Source organism: Halyomorpha halys, unplaced genomic scaffold (assembly GCF_000696795.3).
Source record: "Halyomorpha halys isolate HHAL.00 unplaced genomic scaffold, Hhal_1.1 Scaffold252.1, whole genome shotgun sequence".
Taxonomy (NCBI): domain Eukaryota; kingdom Metazoa; phylum Arthropoda; class Insecta; order Hemiptera; family Pentatomidae; genus Halyomorpha; species Halyomorpha halys.
Window position 1 is genome coordinate 320144 of NW_027108761.1, and position 17813 is coordinate 337956.

The following is a 17813-nucleotide window of genomic DNA, read 5'->3' on the forward strand; positions in this document are numbered from 1 at the left end:
AATATATACAAACAAAAGAATAGACAATATGAACATAATCAAACTATCTGTATGAAAAATAAATAAATAAAATAACATAATGATAAAATAATATATACAATATTTACACAATCGACCTTAGGATCCCTGAGCCCACTCTATCCCCCACATGTGAGGGGTAGAGCAGAGCTCAAGAGATCTCAGCGCATCCCTCTCTCCGCATCACTGGTAATGAGCAAGAGAACATAAAATAAAAGTTTTCTATTGAACTTCCATCAAAATTACTATTAAACAAAATAAATACAGAGCATAAAGTTCATTGAAAACCCAGCAAATAATTTTTACTATTATACCTGTGCTTACGTAAAAACAAAACATATTAAGTATTGGTAAGTTAAGATAAAAGAATGTTAGACCGTGAGTGTGTCCGAGTTCTATCAAAGTTTCCTTTATCCTAACAACACTTGTACTTAATCTAAAAAATTACTTGATAATTCTAATTGTTTTGTTGTATCATGGTTGATCAATATAAAAAAAAAAAAACAAGAATTGTCTATTAGTTTTTTCTAACTGCCCTAACATCTTGTGAAAAATCAGTTTGTACAAAATGCTCTTGCCCGAAAGATAGTAGGTTGATTTTAAAAATAAATCAAAAATCTTGTTATTTTGTTTTTATCTCGACCAACCCCAACTCATTTTATTACCATAAACATTGTTGTTACATCCTTTGTAATATTGTGACCTCAGAATTTGGTGATGTCGAAGGAGCCCTCTAGGTCAGAACTTACAAGGGAGTGGAGGTAATGTTATCACTCTGACGCCAGTAGCTAAACCGAACAAGATGCCAGGAGATAAAAGAAATGAAGTCTGCTGTTGTTTGGCTACCCTAGAAGGAAGCTGGCCTAATCGCTGAGTCACGAACGAACCCTAGTGTGTCCTTAGCTACGATCCTATCTCCCTGGTTTACGGCCCCTTTATTGCGACTTACCGGCAGTAAGCTGTCTAATGTTGGCTGGTCGCTGTACTAGCGGAGGGACTAGTATACGCTAGCAAATGGGCTATTAGCGAAATGTTTTCGACTTGTTTGTGGCGAGTGTTGTATCTTGTTATTTAAAGGACGCCATTTCGTCCTCGTTGAGCAGTCACTAAAGCAATGTTATTGGCATTCCTCTTGAGTCTGTTTATAGTTCATCCTTACTTTAAATAGCAAGTAGATCGCAAACCCTGTGGGTTTTAGTTAGAACAGTGTTTCCCAAAGCATGTTACGTGTTATCTTGGTTTCCGGGAAGAGTTTTGTGAAGATCCGTACTGTTTTATGTTTTGACTGTTGATGAGGCTGCTAAGATGACTTCTCAACTACCTCCGCTACAAAAGGCCTGTTGTTCCTTACCAATAATAATAATAATACTTCATTTATCCTGGGACGAGTCCCTTTAGAATAATACAGAGAAATCAATAGATGAGGGTTGAGGAGCCTCAGGAATACTTAAATAAAAAATACAAAGAAATATAAACAGTCATAAACAAATAATTATAGGTTACTTTCTCACTTTTATCAGTTGAACAACAAAAAAAAAATTGAATAAATAAAAAAGAGAAAAGAAAACTATGTAAAAATAATTAAGAATGATATAATAGTTTACATACATATTTACAATTTTATTAATTTACAATTTTATGGGGTCTGAATGGATAGGAAATGATTGAACAGGTGGGATTTAAAGGTAGGGAGGGTATTGGAGCAACGGATGTTGGAAGGGATGGAGCTCCATAAGGATGAGGCTCGGATAATGAACGATCTATCGAAACCAACGGTTCGGTGGGTCCTTGTGTATAAATCTGAAGACCGTAATCGGGTATTGCGGGAACGGATGGAGGATTTGAATTGAAGGAGTTCGAAGATGTATGATGGATGGCGGGATTGGATGACTTGGAAGATGAAGGAAGCCAGGAAATACTAACGGCGGTAGAACACTTCAACTCTGTATAAAAATGGGAAACAGAGGCGTCCCTTGGGATCCCGAAGATGTATCGTACACAGCAATTAATCAAACGTTTTAATTTCGTCTCGAGATCCACAGAAACCCCCCATATACTGTACCGCAATAGTCAAAGTGGGGAAATATTAGAGAAGTGACTAGGAGCCTACGAGTTTCAAATGGGAATAGGTGGCGGAGGTAATTTAAACGTTTATATTGTATGATGTTGCCGAGATATTTTAATATGATGGAAGAAAAGTCATCCAATTGCCAAGTGACGTAAAGAAAGTCCTTAATTCAGTAAGAGAGCAGAGGAAAACGTAGAGAGAGAAAGCCACGTACATGATTCAGAAGAACTATCCAAAAAAATTCAGAAGAAATATCCAACCTCTAATTCTGGAAATCCCCAAAGCTATAAGGCTGTACTTGTGAAAAGCTGGGTCTTCTTAGACCCCCGTGCTCAACTACCACCACCGCAACCTCTTGACTAAATCTCAAAATTTTGCAGCATAGAATTTGTCTGAATGATGTTTTAATAAAAATGTTTATTACACAGATTTACTTATGAGTTTTTTACTGCATTCTTTGGGCCTGAAATATTTCACTTGTGTATTGTATTAATATAGTCATTAGAAAGTTAGTTTAATTATCTACAGCTATCATACCACACATTTTTGCGATATGATTCATCTTTAGGCTGCTAGTAACCTTAAAACTTTGTATTTTGTCTCTATTTGAAGGTGTATTTGAATTTATGTTGTTACAAAATTATCTTAGGTTTGATGTTCTTTACGTAAAACCCGTACCTCACTACTTGGTCTTTTATAAGTATTCTAGAATGATCAGTATGACTCAGTTTCTCCTCGCTGTATCTCTTTCATGAACAAACGCAGCCGGTGAATGGAGAGTATAGAAGAGATAAGAAGGAGATCTAGATGAGATAGGTTAGCAAATTGTGCTGTCTATTAGAACCTTAGGTCTGGGGTCGATACCCTGTCCCCACCGCTGTCCGGCTCTCTGTCAATGCTCTTCTAAACAGTTACTGTATCTTCTGTAGCTGTATACTTTTACATATTGTATATTAATAAATATATGATATTATGCAGGGAATACCTGTTGGTCAAATGTCATTCATACTAGAAAATCAGTTGCAAAAAACAGGTGGTGTTTCTTGTCCGAATCAACTCTTAAAAACTAGAACATATGACAATAACAAATAAGATATAAAATATAAATATAAAGTTTTTATGCGTGTGATATTTTTTTTATATTAATAAATTAACTAGAGCAGGAAATGAACTAGAAAGACTAAAACTATCAATGTAGGATTCCAAAACAAGAATGTGAGTTTCTTAAATAAAAGTAAATGGTTCGCCGATTCAAACACCTTTAGGAATGAACTATCATATAATTCTAGGATGTCTTTTTTGACTTTTAATGCTGGCTCATTTGAGATTTTTTTTAATATTTAGTATTTTACGTATTCTGTAGATTGTACCATAGATAGGGGTTAATTTGTGACAGTCCTACTAGCTTTGGGGCAGTCCAATATGTTATATTTTAAAACAGATAGGGACCTAGTGTTCTTTTCAACCTAGCAGAATGAAATTACATTATCCAGGTTGTTTTTTTAAAATATAAATAGGGTTTACCAATAATTTTAGCATTAGAGAGAATTAAATGCAAACAGCTAGTTTAATTAATGGATAAAATTAGTTGATAGTTTTGGCTGTACAATGGGTAGGGATTTTGAATCTGTCGAAACATGGGAAAGTCACGTACTGTAATTGTGAAGCTAAAGACGATTTAAAAAAAAAAATAATAATTACAACTATAATGTGTGCTGAGTATAATTTTTTTTTTAATTAAAAATTACACTTTAATAATAGGTTCGAAAATGATGAAAACTTTTTTTAATTGCTTCAGACAGTATTTAATTTAGGAGAGGAACTTTTTTTATTTAAACTAGAAACCTTGGATGAAGACCATATATATACATGTGTTATGCAAAATAGTAAGGAGGATATGTCTTCATCTTCAGTTAGCAGGAAGGTGTTCTGTTTTAAAGTCAGATAGAATTGGTACTGGTAATAATGGGGGAACATGTCTGGCAGACCAATGGAATGATTCTTTTTATGAATTTTATTCCTCTATATCGAACATTTTTGATCCTAATGAAATTTAAAAGAGGTACCCAATCAAAGCCTAGAAGCCTATATCTTAGTGACGCGTACCGGTCGCAATTTGCTATATAATAGGGGGGGTATTCATGATGTGTTAAATTCTAAATGTTTTACCATGTTAAATGTTATAGGATTGTGAGCAGCCCTATTTAAAGTCATGTTAAATCCACGCTTTAATATGTTAAACTAAAGATCATGAATACCCCTACTGTAGGGCAGTTTCAGGGGCCTGTCCACGTAAGCAGGTTTCATCCCGAACTACTCCACAAATCTTAAGATGTCTTTTAAGTCTGCACTGACCTGTAAAAATTGTTATCAGCAATCGGAATTCATTTCTGTTATGGCTCAGCAGTCGCTTAGTTCTAGAAGAAGAGGGTTTAGTTATTAGTATCTTGGCCTGTCTCAGCCCTATATATTCTGACTACTCCTTGCCTGCTATCTTCCATGCCCAATCAAGGACTTCTTTGCGCTGATGCCTTTAAGAAATGTCTAAAGTCATATGGAAAAAAAATTTTTTAATGAATGATCATATACTGACAGAAAAAAATTAATCGATATTTTAAAAGGTAAATGTTGGGATAAGTTATTTTTGTGAATAAAATGTGCTTTGAACTCTAGAAAAAAAATTATAACAGAGTTGTCACAACTAAATACAAACAATTAAATTGGAATTGATAAGCCGTTGGAAATCTCGCTGGCAGATGGTATTTAGCCATCCCATTGTTTATTAATATTCACATACACGTGTAATAAATAATGACTTTTTCTATTTAGTATATGAAAGACCTCATTAGAGGAAGCTAACTATACGTTATTATATTTCGAATTCAGCCAATGTAGAATTAAATTAAAACTTTTTTATTTAGATATGCCACAATTAAAGCAAAGCGGCGATATAATTCGCAAAAATCGTTTAAGTTAATAAGCGGGATAAAATGCTCTTTCTAAACATTCTGTTGGATTCTCTTTAAAGTCATGAAATTTGAATTTCAATGACATTTCCCTTTTCTTCTCTCTTTCTTGCACCTTCGTTTAATATTAATGGGAAGGTGAAACTGGGCAAGCATTAAAAGCGGACTCCAAACTTTCCAAAACACAAGGCACGCGTGGCGATTCCCGATTCCTTGGGTGTTCATTGCCTGCAGGATTGCCTAATTTTATTGCCGGTAAAAGCACGGTTTTCACTAGGCCTGGAATTCATTTCCGAATGCGATCTTTTTATTCTTTGCTACTTAAATTAATTACCAGATGTTAAGTTGAATTCAATGTAAGTATTGGATCTGAGTTAAAAAGTCCTATCAGTGGTGGAACTTTTGCAGGGGCGCGCCCTTGAGTGTCAGAACAATTCTATTTACCTTATACAACATTTCGATAAAAAAATATTTGTTTCAATTTTGAAATACTATTTACTTTAGTTAAGGACTTTATAATAAAAGTACCTATTGTACTTATATGAAATAGATAAGTATTGAAAACAAAAACAAAATTCACCTCCAGAGGGGAAGGGCTCTCCGAGTGGGGGGATCCCCTAGGAAGCCCTTTTTAGTTAATATCTACCTTTCTAAGCCGAATCCCTTCGAAACCCTAATCTATCATCCCATATATCCTTTGATTTAACTCAATCGTTCAAAGGTTCTGATTGATCATTTTTCTGGTGAATCTTTCCTAATCCAACTCAAATTCACGCGTCCATTTCAATTCTAGACGTCGAAATATTCTGGTCAGCTTTTTTTAGGCCCAATATTTTGCACAATAAATAGTTTTTTATTTTACTATCTTGTTATTCCCTAAATGTCTAATAACTTCCATCGTCTTGTATTTGTATTTTTCTATGTTCATGTTTATCTTCACATCCTCATATAAATGTTTTCTCGTAGGCTACTGTATCTTTACATCACAAAAAAAAACTTTTACTACCAAAAAAATTAATCTGAAAAGTCCTGTTTCTTGTTTAATATTTACTGAAGTAGAAAATATATTTCATTAAATGTACTTCATAAAATATTAATTTTAGTGTTTGATTAAAATGGTTTATTTTTAGGTAAGGCTCGAAAGTATTGGCGCAGAAGATATTGTAGATGGAAACCCTAGACTGATTCTTGGTCTTATTTGGACTATTATTCTACGTTTCCAAATCCAAGAAATTGAAATCGATGTTGTAAGTATTTATATATTTTTTTATTTGATTAAATTTATTTATTTTTTTCTGTTTATTGACATTTATAATCATATTAACAATATTTCAGGATGAAGAGAATGAAAGTAGTGAGAAAAAGTCAGCCAAAGATGCCCTTCTTTTGTGGTGCCAAAGAAAAACTACTGGATATCCTGGGGTTGCTATTCAAGACTTTACTGGTAATTATTCCTTTTGATTGTAATTTATTCTATATTGAGTTTTCATATTGTCTCTGTTAAAATAAAATTTGGACTAATATATATATATATATATATATATATATATATATATATTGATTTCAAATCAGAAATGTTTAATGCACTAACTTTCACAACTAGAGTACTGGACAATTTATTTATTAATTTATTTTATATCTAGCAATGCTAATTTCCTCTGTTACTGCTCTTGACCAAACTGATTAAATTTCTTTTTATGTCTATGAATGAAACGTATTTATAAAAAATGGATCTATTTAAATAATTAACGATAGATATACAATGGAAAAAATATACATCTGTTAAAGCCCGTGTGCAATTTTAACTAAAACACATAAATAACAAAACTTTTAAAAAAAAGTTAGTTGTACTTTCTACAAGTCAATAATATCAAACTGTGGTATGGCATTGATCTCTCACATGTTAACCAACTGAGCTCTTTCCAGTGTAGCCTGTTGAAGTGCTCTCCAATTAGAGCCATTTAATAAACTGAGTAATTTAAAGAAAAACTAGAGACATTTTTCATAACTTTGTTTCTCAGATTCCTTTTCACTATGTCTGACCGCAGTCAATCTTCTGCATAGATCGGCAACATTTACAGTATTGAGATTAAGATCCATAACTTTTTATGTCTATGTTTATACTCTTAAATATGCTAAAAATAATTTTTTTTTTTTTATTAATTTTATTTAAAACATAAATTTTACACATTATTTCCCATGTACTATGCAATATTTCCTCATACAGTATTTCTAGCACAGTAGCAGAGTATTGATAAATAAAAACTACTTATTTGAAAGTGAAATATTGAGACTTATTTGTACCAAAAAGAAGCCTTTCATTTATTACATTTATCAAAATATTGTCGTATAGTGAATTGTACTTTATAGCAAGGTTGAGATCTCTTTGTTTCTTATTTTAATGCAGTTTATGACTATTTCTAAATACAAAAACCTTATAACTTCAGATTTTCATTATTCCTACATATACTAACATCCTTATTATTTGAGCCAGATTCTCTGTAATTTTGTACTAGAAATATAGTGTATATTTCTGCTTTATTTTTGTTCACAAATTAATTACATAAAAACTATCCATAGGATCCTGGAGGAATGGTCTTGGGTTTAATGCCTTAATTCATTCTCATCGCCCAGATCTTATTGACTTCACTTCTCTCCAACCAGCAAAACACATTGAAAATTTAAATAATGCTTTTGAAACAGCACATCAAGAGTTGGGTATTCCAAAATTGCTCGATGCCGAAGGTAATTTCTTAATAATTATTAGTTAATTGACATATACATGTAACAATAATTGATCTGTAAATCTAAATACAATTTAATGTATTAATTTCTTATTCCTTTCAGATGTTGATACAAATCGTCCTGATGAAAAATCCATTATGACTTATGTTGCATCATACTATCATACTTTTGCCAGAATGAAAAATGAAATGAAAAGTGGAAGAAGAATAGCTAATGTTTGTACATTTTTAGTTTTGAAACATTAATTGCACTACCATTTTTGATTTTTAAATATAATTATATTTGAGGTTACAGATTGTGGGACAAATGATGGAGGCAGACAATATGAAAATACATTATGAAAAACTGACAACCAATTTATTAGAATGGATTAAACAAAAAGTTGCTCAGCTAGAAAATCACAATTTTCCAAACTCATTAGAAGGTATTCAAAAAGAATTGCTTGCCTTCAAACAATACAGAACCATCGAAAAACCCCCAAAGTAAGAATTATTGTCATTCAATATTCTATGAACATTTAATCTTGATAAAACATCTGTATAATAAAATTACTTTGTTATAGGTATAAGGAGCGAAGTGAAATAGAAGCTCTGTATTTTCATATAAATACTCAATTGAAATCCTTAAATCAACCAGCTTATAGCCCACCAGATGGTCAGCTTATTCATGATTTGGAGAGGGGGTGGGAGCTTCTAGAGGCAGCGGAACATCGAAGGGAAGTAGCTCTAAGGCAAGAGCTTCTGCGCCAGGAAAGGCTAGAACAGCTTAATTACAATTTCGAAAGAAAAGTAATTTTTCATTATGTATAAAAGAAGTAATTTAGATAATTTATTGTACTATGTGGTAAAAAAAAAATTTTTTTTATAGAGTGTCTTGCGAGAAGGATTTCTCAAAGAAATGATTCAGGTTTTGTCTGATCCAAGATATGGCAGTAATTTAGCTCAAGTGGATGCTACTGTCAAAAAACACGAAGCCATTAGTGCAGACATTATGGCCAGAGTAGGTTTTCGATTTTATAAAGTTCATTTCATATTCACTTAAATGTGAATATTATTTTTTTTTTTTAAATATTTAACATTTTAATCTAATCTGATGGTTTTTACTCTATCAGGAGGAAAGATTTCATGATTTAACGAACATGAGCGAAGAATTAGTGAGAGAAAATTATCATAGCCATGAAAGAGTCAAGAAAAGGGAAACAGAAGTGCTTTCAAAGTGGAGGGAACTACTACTGTTACTGGACAAGCACCGTGCTAACCTCAATACAATGTGTACACTAATGTCGATGCTAAGAGAAATTGATACCATCATGTCAACTATCAAAGATTTAGAGGTAATTTTATCTGTTACAAATATAGATATTCATAAAACAATTTGTGCATATGACTGAGATAGCTGGATTTGGTATTTAACAATTAAGTTCAACCAAGCTAAAAAAGTATTCCTATATCTATATGTTTATATCTAAAGTTACTCCCATTCGTTATTTTATTTATATATATTAGGACGAATCATATTCTCAATTAATTTTCATTTTTATAATTATTTTTCAGGCTAATTTTCAGTCAGAAGATGTGGGACCTCATCTTCTTGGTGTTGAGGATCTACTACAAAAACATAGTTTAATAGAAATGCAAATTACTGTTGCTATGGGAGAAACAGTTAGAAAATTGACACGCCAATGTCAGCAATATATATCAGCTGGACATAAGGAATCAGTTCTTCTTCAAGCCAGCATTGATAGACTTAACAAGGCATATTCAAAGTAAGATATCCTTCTTTCTGTTTATTTAAGATCAAGATTTTTTTTTGGTTGTAGATTCTTTTGTTATTAATTTATTTTTGATTTTATAACATATCAATAGCCTGTTTAGTTGATTAAAAGGATTTAACATAATGAAATATGTAAGATAGCTCTGGTCGTGAAATGCTCCAAGATAAAATATGTTATGGAAAACAATGTTATGACCAGGCATTAATGTTCTGTGAATTAGTATGCCTTTAAACAAAAACTAATAATGTTTTTATTTTAAATATCTTGATTTTGTTTATGTAAAATACAAGACAACTTTATTTTTAGTTTGTTAGAAAAGAGTAAAGTACGAAGAGAAAGATTGGAAGAAGCCAGAAATTTTTATCAATTTGTCCAAGATCATGAAGATGAGGAAGCATGGCTAATTGAAAAACAGAGAATTTGTAAGGCTGGCATATCCGCTAAAGACTTAAGAGCAGTTATTAATCTTCAGCAGAAACATAAGGTTAGTAAATGTATTGTTACCTGAATGGAGGGTTTTGCCAGCCATATGTTTTAATCCTATACCATAAAATGAAAATTGCTTATTTTAAAGTTCTTAAATTATTTAATATTGGTTATTTATTTCAGCTATTGCTTGATGAGATGAAGGTTAGAAAACCTAAGTCAGAACAGATTTGTGAAGTAGGAAGGCAGTTAGTGAATGAGAAACATACGAGATCCAATGATATAGTTCTGAGGATTCAGAGTTTACAGCAGCATTGGCAAAAACTTACTGATCTCGCTACCCAAAGGATGAAACAACTTCAAGATGCATCTGAAGCTTACCAAGTATGTTTTAAATATTTACTTATTTAGTCTACTTGATCGTTTCTAATAAAATACTATATATTGAGCTACAAAAATTATTATTATGGGATGTTTAACTGTTCTGATTACTGATGAAATATTTTTCTAGTTTTATGCAGATGCCAATGAAGCAGAATCATGGTTGAATGAGTGCTTGGCCCTCGTTGGAACAAATGATTATGGAGTTGATGAACCCAGTGCCCAGGCTCTACTCCAAAGGCATAAGGACTTGGAAGGCGAGATCAATGCTTATGCTGGTGATATTCAGAGTTTAAATACTCAAGCTGAAAAGCTCATACAGGCTGGGATATCAACTTTAGAGGTAATTTTGTTTTTTATTAATATTTAAAAAAATGATAAATCCTTCTTTGAGAAACTTACTTTTAAAATGTTTATTTATAATGAGTATTGGTTGATGTACAATGAGATCATAACACCAAAAATAATTAGAATGAGTTAGTCACAAAAGTAAAAATCGCCATGAAGATTTTATATCTTTTTAAAAGATTTCTTAGTGCAGTAAGAAACTTAAATTTTCTGTTGTTAAAATATTTGCTGTTTATAATGCATAGTTTCATATTTAAATAATTTTTCAATGAGATGTTTTGCAAGTTCATTTAATTATTTTAAATGATTAATTAGTCCCTTTAAATAAACTATCATTGTTAAGGAAATTATTCTAAATTAATGATTACGGTGTCAGTACATTAAATTTATATTATATCTACTTCTACAACAGTTGTCAGCAGAACCAGAAGTTCTGGAAGTAGAAGGAGCTATAGAAGAATGGGTGAATGAAACTCGTTTGACCCCGACAGAAGTATGGGAGGAAGAACCAGTGGAAACTGTCGAACATAGAACAGTACTAGAGGATAGAGCTGTACCCCAAGTGAAGGGCCTGTACCCATTTGTTGGTCAAGGAATGGTCATGGGGAAAGGAGAGGTGAGAGATTTATATTAAAAGAAATATTTTATTTTATTTATAGTTTTAGTTAAACTGAGGCTAAATTAATTCTAATGTAGTATTTCCAAATTCAGAAAACCTATGCATAATTGTCAATATTTATTTCTCTTATTCTTTTCCTATTTATAGTAAATAAGGTGAATGATTTGTCTTTATAATAGTTGCGCTTATTTTTCGAAAATTTATATTTTGTTTTCTTTTATTTTTAGGTGATGTTTCTGTTAAGTAAAACAAATCCTGATTGGTGGAGTGTAAGAAAAGCTAATGGACAAGATGGATTTGTTCCAGCTAATTATGTCAAAGAAATAGAACCAAAAATAATGCAAGTATCTGTTAGAAAAGTGGAAAAAGTCCAAACTATGCAGAAGGTACGAAAAACAAAACTAATTAAAACTGTTGTTCCTGTTAAGAAGATAATAGCTCCTAAACCAAAAGGTAAGTTTTTTTACGTTATTATTATATGAATTTTTTAAAAATTATCTTATAGTGTAATTTTAAGTTAAAATTGATTGAGACAAGGAAATGGTATCTTACCCTTATCATCTGTGACAATTGAATTAGACAACATAACTGAGACTTTTCATCTCTGGTGAAATCTCGTGTTTTGCTTAAATCCGAGCTGCCCTGATTTATTTTTCGGTTAATCTTTCTGTGTCTTTTGAATCCTGACCGATATTGGATTAATAGATTCATTTTGTACATGACGGTGTGGAATGTGGAGGTAGATCTAAACAAACAAGCATCATAGTTACAGCAGTTTTCATTTTATTTTTATTTCATTTTTTCTGGCAAATTGTATAGTAGGTAAAAGTAGGGTGGTGAAGTCATTTTATGTTGAAAGAGCAGGTGCATTCCAATCGGTGTTTGCGGGATGTGTCCTACATGGACTATGTAGTTCAGAAAAAATAAAACTTTCACAAATTTAGTTTTTAAAGATAGTGCCACTATTACTGAAATTGAAAGAAAAATATATGTATTGAAAAGACAATTTAGGCATAAATACAAGAAATTAAATATTTTAATAGACTACACAAAAAATAATGGATGTAAGTTTCACAGACTCTGATACATCTTGCTTCAAAATTTTAAAAGTATTAATGAGCCAGGATCAAAAAGTCACTGCTAAGTTTTTAAGTCGTAGATCGAGTCCCTGAAATGCCTATTACTTTTTATGAATCTTCTCACCAAATTTGTTTCAAATTATTTTTCAAATCGCTTAGGGCATTCTCTAAAATTTCTTAATCCCATCCTGGGTTCCATTCTAAAGTATCCAATAGATTATTTACATAATTATTACTGTTACTAAACAATGTGCGAATCCAACATATTTGTTTTTGTTTTTTATTTTATTCTGTATTAAGAATTATTTAAAGAGGAGCCATAGACAATCTGCAAGAACTAACCCCTCTATCATTTTTCACTTGGGTCTGAATTGCAACATGAACCTTGGTGTGGGTACAGACTTATCTAAGAACATTATGTACAGTGATTTCAAAACATAAAGAGAATAAGAGTCAATCCAGAATGACATGAGTGCATAATAGGCTTGCGGCTGGCAGCCTGAGACATCTTCAATGTACAAAGAAAAACTCACTTTAATATTATTGTAAAAAATAATTGTGTAAGATTAAAGAATGTACTGCTTATTTGTAATGATTGTATTATTTCTTTTGTTTCAGTTCAAACTAAAAGGAAATCAGTTGATGATAGTCAGCATGTTCAGAAAAGACAGAAGAAAATTAATGACACCTACAGTGAGCTGAAAGAATTAGCTTCGGTAAGAGGTCTATTGTTTACTCACATTTCAAAAACAAATGTCTTATTAAAAGCTATCTTTTTAGCCATTTTTTTTTTTTAAATCTCCTTGCTACCAAACTCATGAAGTAAAAACATTCACCAAATTTAAGATTTAGCTATGAAATAGTGTTTACGTTTGATGAAATAGTTTACTTATTAGCTTAAACTAGAGTTAAGCTATATGTATTTAGAATTTTGTAAGTATGTAAGCGAAGCATTATTAAAAGTGAGAGTACTAAAAATAATCTATTTTTTGTATTCCGATTCTATATATCAAATATTGGTAATACATGACATACGATTAATTTTGAAACAAAAAATTAAGTATATATTTCATAAACACAGTAAAATGCTTGTTTGCGAATTATTTATTTGTTTTGTAAACCTTAAAACATTTTGTTATGAATTTGTCAGAAAGTTATTCATAGTAAACATTTTTATTATTGTGTATGTTTAAAGTGTACATAATAATAAAATTTATTATAAAATGATCTTAGATGTTGATTCTGTATATCTCATATTGTTAGCACATTACATTCTAATTTTTAAATCAAAAACTGTGTAAATATTTTTCATAAACTCAGTAAAATTCATATAATTTTGTATGATAAAGTTGGAAACAGTTAGCTACAGATATGTTTTTATGTCATTTTTATTAAATTTGTAAATATTACAGATGTTGCTAATTCAGATATTATATTCCCCAACCAATCTGACTTACTTATATATTAGACTTTAAATATCTAATTATTGTATCTTAATCTAAGTACTTCCTTTACACATATTTAACACATGTAGTTCTTAAATACAACTTGTTTCTCATAGTAGATTAAAAGCTCTTGTCTCCCATATTTGATTATAAGTGAAAAGGTCAAATTGTATTTCTTGAAAACTGTAATAATTTACTAAAATAGCAATACAGAAGCCCTTCTGTACTCTTAATTTTATTATTATTTTTTAGAAAAGAAAAGCTTTATTAGAGGACTCCATTCGATTGTTCGGGTTCTACAGGGAATGTGATGATTTTGGAAAGTGGATTAAAGACAAAGAGAAGATGCTGAGAGCTGAAGATAAGTCTGATAATGTAGAAACGGCAAAAAGAAAATTTGAAGTTAGTTTTTTTGTATAATCATATTTTTTTTTTAATTAAAAGTTACTAAAAATTTAACTAGTCTTATCCATAGATACATTTTTTATTTTGGTTTTATATATATATTTTTTTTATTCATTTACTGAATTGAATAAAACAAAATCTATATTTTCCAGCAATTCCTTACTGACCTATCTGCTAGCAGAAAAAGGATAGAAGCTTTAGATAATACTGTTGAAAATTTTGTAAGACAGGTAAGCAATAATTATGGTAATTTAATAACAATTCGTAATTGTTACCCAAAATTTATTATTTAATCAAAATCATTTTATTTATAAGAATAGGTTCTTCTGTTATATAATGTTTCTGTTTGATTTTCCTCCTTATTAATTTTGGTTGTTCCCAATGTATTCAAGGTCTTATTAGAATGAATTAGGTTTGAATGGTGTCTCTGGACTACTTAAGAAATCTAAGAACAGAAATTATGATTTTTCAAACTACTTTAATAATTTAAAATTGTGAATATTTATATTGAGAAGATGCTAGTAACCATGTCTTTTCTAGCAAATAGGGAAATTTCGAGCCATAGACTTGTATTTTTTGGTGTTATCCAACAAATATTCTAAATAAATTAATATTTATTTTTAATTAAGAATTTTCCCCTTTGCTCTCCATACTGATTTATTCTTGTAAAATATTATGTAATCCAGATTTAGGATTTTTTTTTCTCTTATAATTTCAAGTTAATTGTATGAGTAAACTTACCTTAACTACATATATCATTCCATTTTTCTTCTCATAATATCTCTTATTGTATTAAAAAATAAAGCTTTATAAATTGAATGCAGTATATTGTTGTTTATTTAATGACACCATGACATTTTTTCAGGGACACAGTCAACTTGATAAAGTCAGATCTCGACAGCAGCAAATTCACCAGCAATGGGAACATCTAAATTGGCTTAAGAGCCAAAAAGAAAAAAGTTTAGAAGGAGCTTCGAGTGTTGAATTGTTTCACAGAACATGTGATGAAGCTAAAGATTGGATGCTTGAAAAGATGACACAATTAGAAATTGCCGAACTAGGACCTGATCTAAAAACGGTTCAAGCTTTGCAGAGGAGGCATGAAAATCTTGAAAGAGAGCTTGCTCCAGTTGAAGAAAAAGTCAACCGAGTTAATCATCTTGCTAATACGTAAGTTTAGTATCATTTTTATAGGAAAACATATAATATTTGTTTATAATTGGTCATAGATACATTTTAACAATCTTAATCAAATCTTGTGTTATCTATTTGGACAATTAATATCAATAAGACTTTTTTGTTATTCTCAGCTTCATTTAGAGAAATTATAAACATTACTTTGTTTGCTCATTCATGTTTTAGCATGTTATTCTGTATTATTATTTCTTATTGTTGGACAACAAATATGAGATTTATTTTTTATATACATATATCAAATAAAATATCTGTTTCAGTGTTAAGTCGTCTTATCCTAATGAGAAATCAAGTGTAAACAATCGTCAGAAAGAAGTTTCAGATTTATGGGATAAAGTGAAGGTAACAGCTTGCTTTAATATTAAATTACTCTGATATTGATTGTATTTTTTTTTTTCATTATTTCTTATTTTAGAAAAAAGCAACAGAACGGAGATCAAGATTAGAGAGTGCTGTCGGCCAGCAAATATTTACAAACAGCTCTAAAAATCTGGTAATTTTTCTTTTAGCTAAGGAAATTTTCAGAACTCTTATTCATTTTGTTGCTAAAATTTAATTTTTTAATATTGTAGCTGAATTGGTTGACAACTGTGAAGGAAGCTCTGAATGCCGACGAAACGGCTAGGGATGTTGCTACTGCCGAAAGTCTGTTAAAAAAACATCAGGAAGAGCTTTCTGATGATATAAAAGCTCACAATGATGAGTATGTTAAAAAAAAAAACTTTATCTTATAATTAGATTTCTTTTCAATATTTCAATTATTTGAAGTATGGATAATTAGTAATTTTGCTGTTTTATTATAATCCAGATTTAGAGAGGTTTCAGCGCTTGGTAATAAGCTGCTTCTGAACAATCCAGGACTGACTGAAGTTAAAGACCGGTTAGATAGGCTTTCAGCTGAGCAAGCTGCAGTTCAAAAAAGTTTTGCCGAGAAGGGCGATTGGCTCAGGCAGTGCCTTGATCTTCAATGTTTCAACCAAGAAGCAGATCACATTGATACAACTACTGCCATTCACGAAGCTTTCCTTGAATTTACAGACTTAGGAGTATGTTCCTCTATCCAGATATTGTTATATTTGGCTTTGATTTGATAGAATTGTTTATGATTTAAGCTACTCATGTAATTTCTAGGGTTCTGTGGATGATGTTCAAGCTCTTTTGAAAAGACATGATGATTTCGAAAACACACTATTTGCTCAAGATGACCGTTTAAAGGCATTTAGTGAAATAGCTGACAAATTGATAGCTGCAAATCATTATGATTCAAAATAGTAAGTAGTTTTTAAAATTAAAATTTGTATAACAGTCCTCAAAAAGATATCATAAGTTGTAAATTACATTAACAATAACCATTGTTTTTATTTTTTTTCAAACATTTCTTTATTTTAATGATCATTATATAATTTTTAGTATTGATGACAGAAGAAAGCAAGTCTTAGTTCGACGTCAGAAGGTTAAAGAACTTTCTGCTAAAAGGAGAGCTGCTCTCGTAGCGTCCCGAAATTTCCATGACTTTGCAGCAGATGTTGATGATCTCAGAGCTTGGCTTGCAGAAAAACTAAAAACTGCTGGTGATGAATCTTACAGAGACTTGAACAACATTGAAAGGAAATTGCAAAAGCATGAGGCATTTGAAAGAGAGCTGAGGGCAAATGAAAGACAATTAAGAACAATTAATAAAGTATGTTTCAACAAGATGGTAAAACAAATCAATTAAATTTTCACTAGATATTTGAAACAGCATCAATTCTCTTTATATATTTTTAATATGTTTTGGGCCAAATAATTTTCCCATACATTTGTTTAAAAATATTGTCAAATACAATTATATGCTCAGTTACCATTACCTTCAATTAATTATTTCTTTCTCTTTGCGAAAAATAATCCATCTAAAAATTACATTACTATTAATAAATATGTATTTATTAAGTTATTTTTTCAAATTCTGTCTCTTTTTAAATTTTGTCCGATTTAACTATCTTAAGTCTTCTCTTCCTGTTTTAAGCCAATATTTCAAAAGTCATATAGGATCATCGCTCCCTTGGGGTTTTAGTGGGGCAGGTCGGGAAGTATCGCCTTTTTTTTGTGTTAGATCTCTTGTGAGATTGTGACATGTCGTATATAAACCAACCTGCTCACTATAAGTGTCTCTTTCAAACTTAAGAAAAGTAAGGCTGCCATGGAGGTTGGGAGTAGTGGGTTTCACACCATTTTCCAATTTCTGGTGCTTTTTAAATATTAAAATTAAACTATCTTAAGTCACCTTTTCCCATTTTAAGCAAATATTTCAAAAGTGATATAGGACCATCGCTCACTGGGGGAATATAGTACATATTTATTATATA

The 17813-nt window shown here is 30.9% G+C and overlaps 1 protein-coding gene across 4 annotated transcripts in view; it reads left to right on the forward strand.

The window, feature by feature from the left end:
• kst (spectrin beta chain, non-erythrocytic 5 kst) overlaps nucleotides 1–17813 on the forward strand; it is a 196695-nt gene that overhangs the window by 149914 nt on the left and 28968 nt on the right. For all 4 annotated transcript variants that reach the window (XM_067047074.1, XM_067047077.1, XM_067047076.1 and 1 more), the window contains 24 exons: nucleotides 6183–6299; nucleotides 6388–6496; nucleotides 7633–7797; nucleotides 7900–8012; nucleotides 8092–8279; nucleotides 8360–8585; nucleotides 8665–8796; nucleotides 8909–9130; nucleotides 9351–9562; nucleotides 9878–10055; nucleotides 10181–10381; nucleotides 10509–10721; nucleotides 11139–11342; nucleotides 11573–11798; nucleotides 13043–13140; nucleotides 14122–14271; nucleotides 14427–14504; nucleotides 15140–15444; nucleotides 15729–15810; nucleotides 15884–15961; nucleotides 16041–16171; nucleotides 16277–16514; nucleotides 16600–16739; nucleotides 16879–17149. In XM_067047074.1, the coding sequence (XP_066903175.1) occupies nucleotides 6183–6299; nucleotides 6388–6496; nucleotides 7633–7797; nucleotides 7900–8012; nucleotides 8092–8279; nucleotides 8360–8585; nucleotides 8665–8796; nucleotides 8909–9130; nucleotides 9351–9562; nucleotides 9878–10055; nucleotides 10181–10381; nucleotides 10509–10721; nucleotides 11139–11342; nucleotides 11573–11798; nucleotides 13043–13140; nucleotides 14122–14271; nucleotides 14427–14504; nucleotides 15140–15444; nucleotides 15729–15810; nucleotides 15884–15961; nucleotides 16041–16171; nucleotides 16277–16514; nucleotides 16600–16739; nucleotides 16879–17149 (4077 nt within the window). The remainder of the gene's footprint in view (nucleotides 1–6182; nucleotides 6300–6387; nucleotides 6497–7632; nucleotides 7798–7899; nucleotides 8013–8091; nucleotides 8280–8359; nucleotides 8586–8664; nucleotides 8797–8908; nucleotides 9131–9350; nucleotides 9563–9877; nucleotides 10056–10180; nucleotides 10382–10508; nucleotides 10722–11138; nucleotides 11343–11572; nucleotides 11799–13042; nucleotides 13141–14121; nucleotides 14272–14426; nucleotides 14505–15139; nucleotides 15445–15728; nucleotides 15811–15883; nucleotides 15962–16040; nucleotides 16172–16276; nucleotides 16515–16599; nucleotides 16740–16878; nucleotides 17150–17813) is intronic.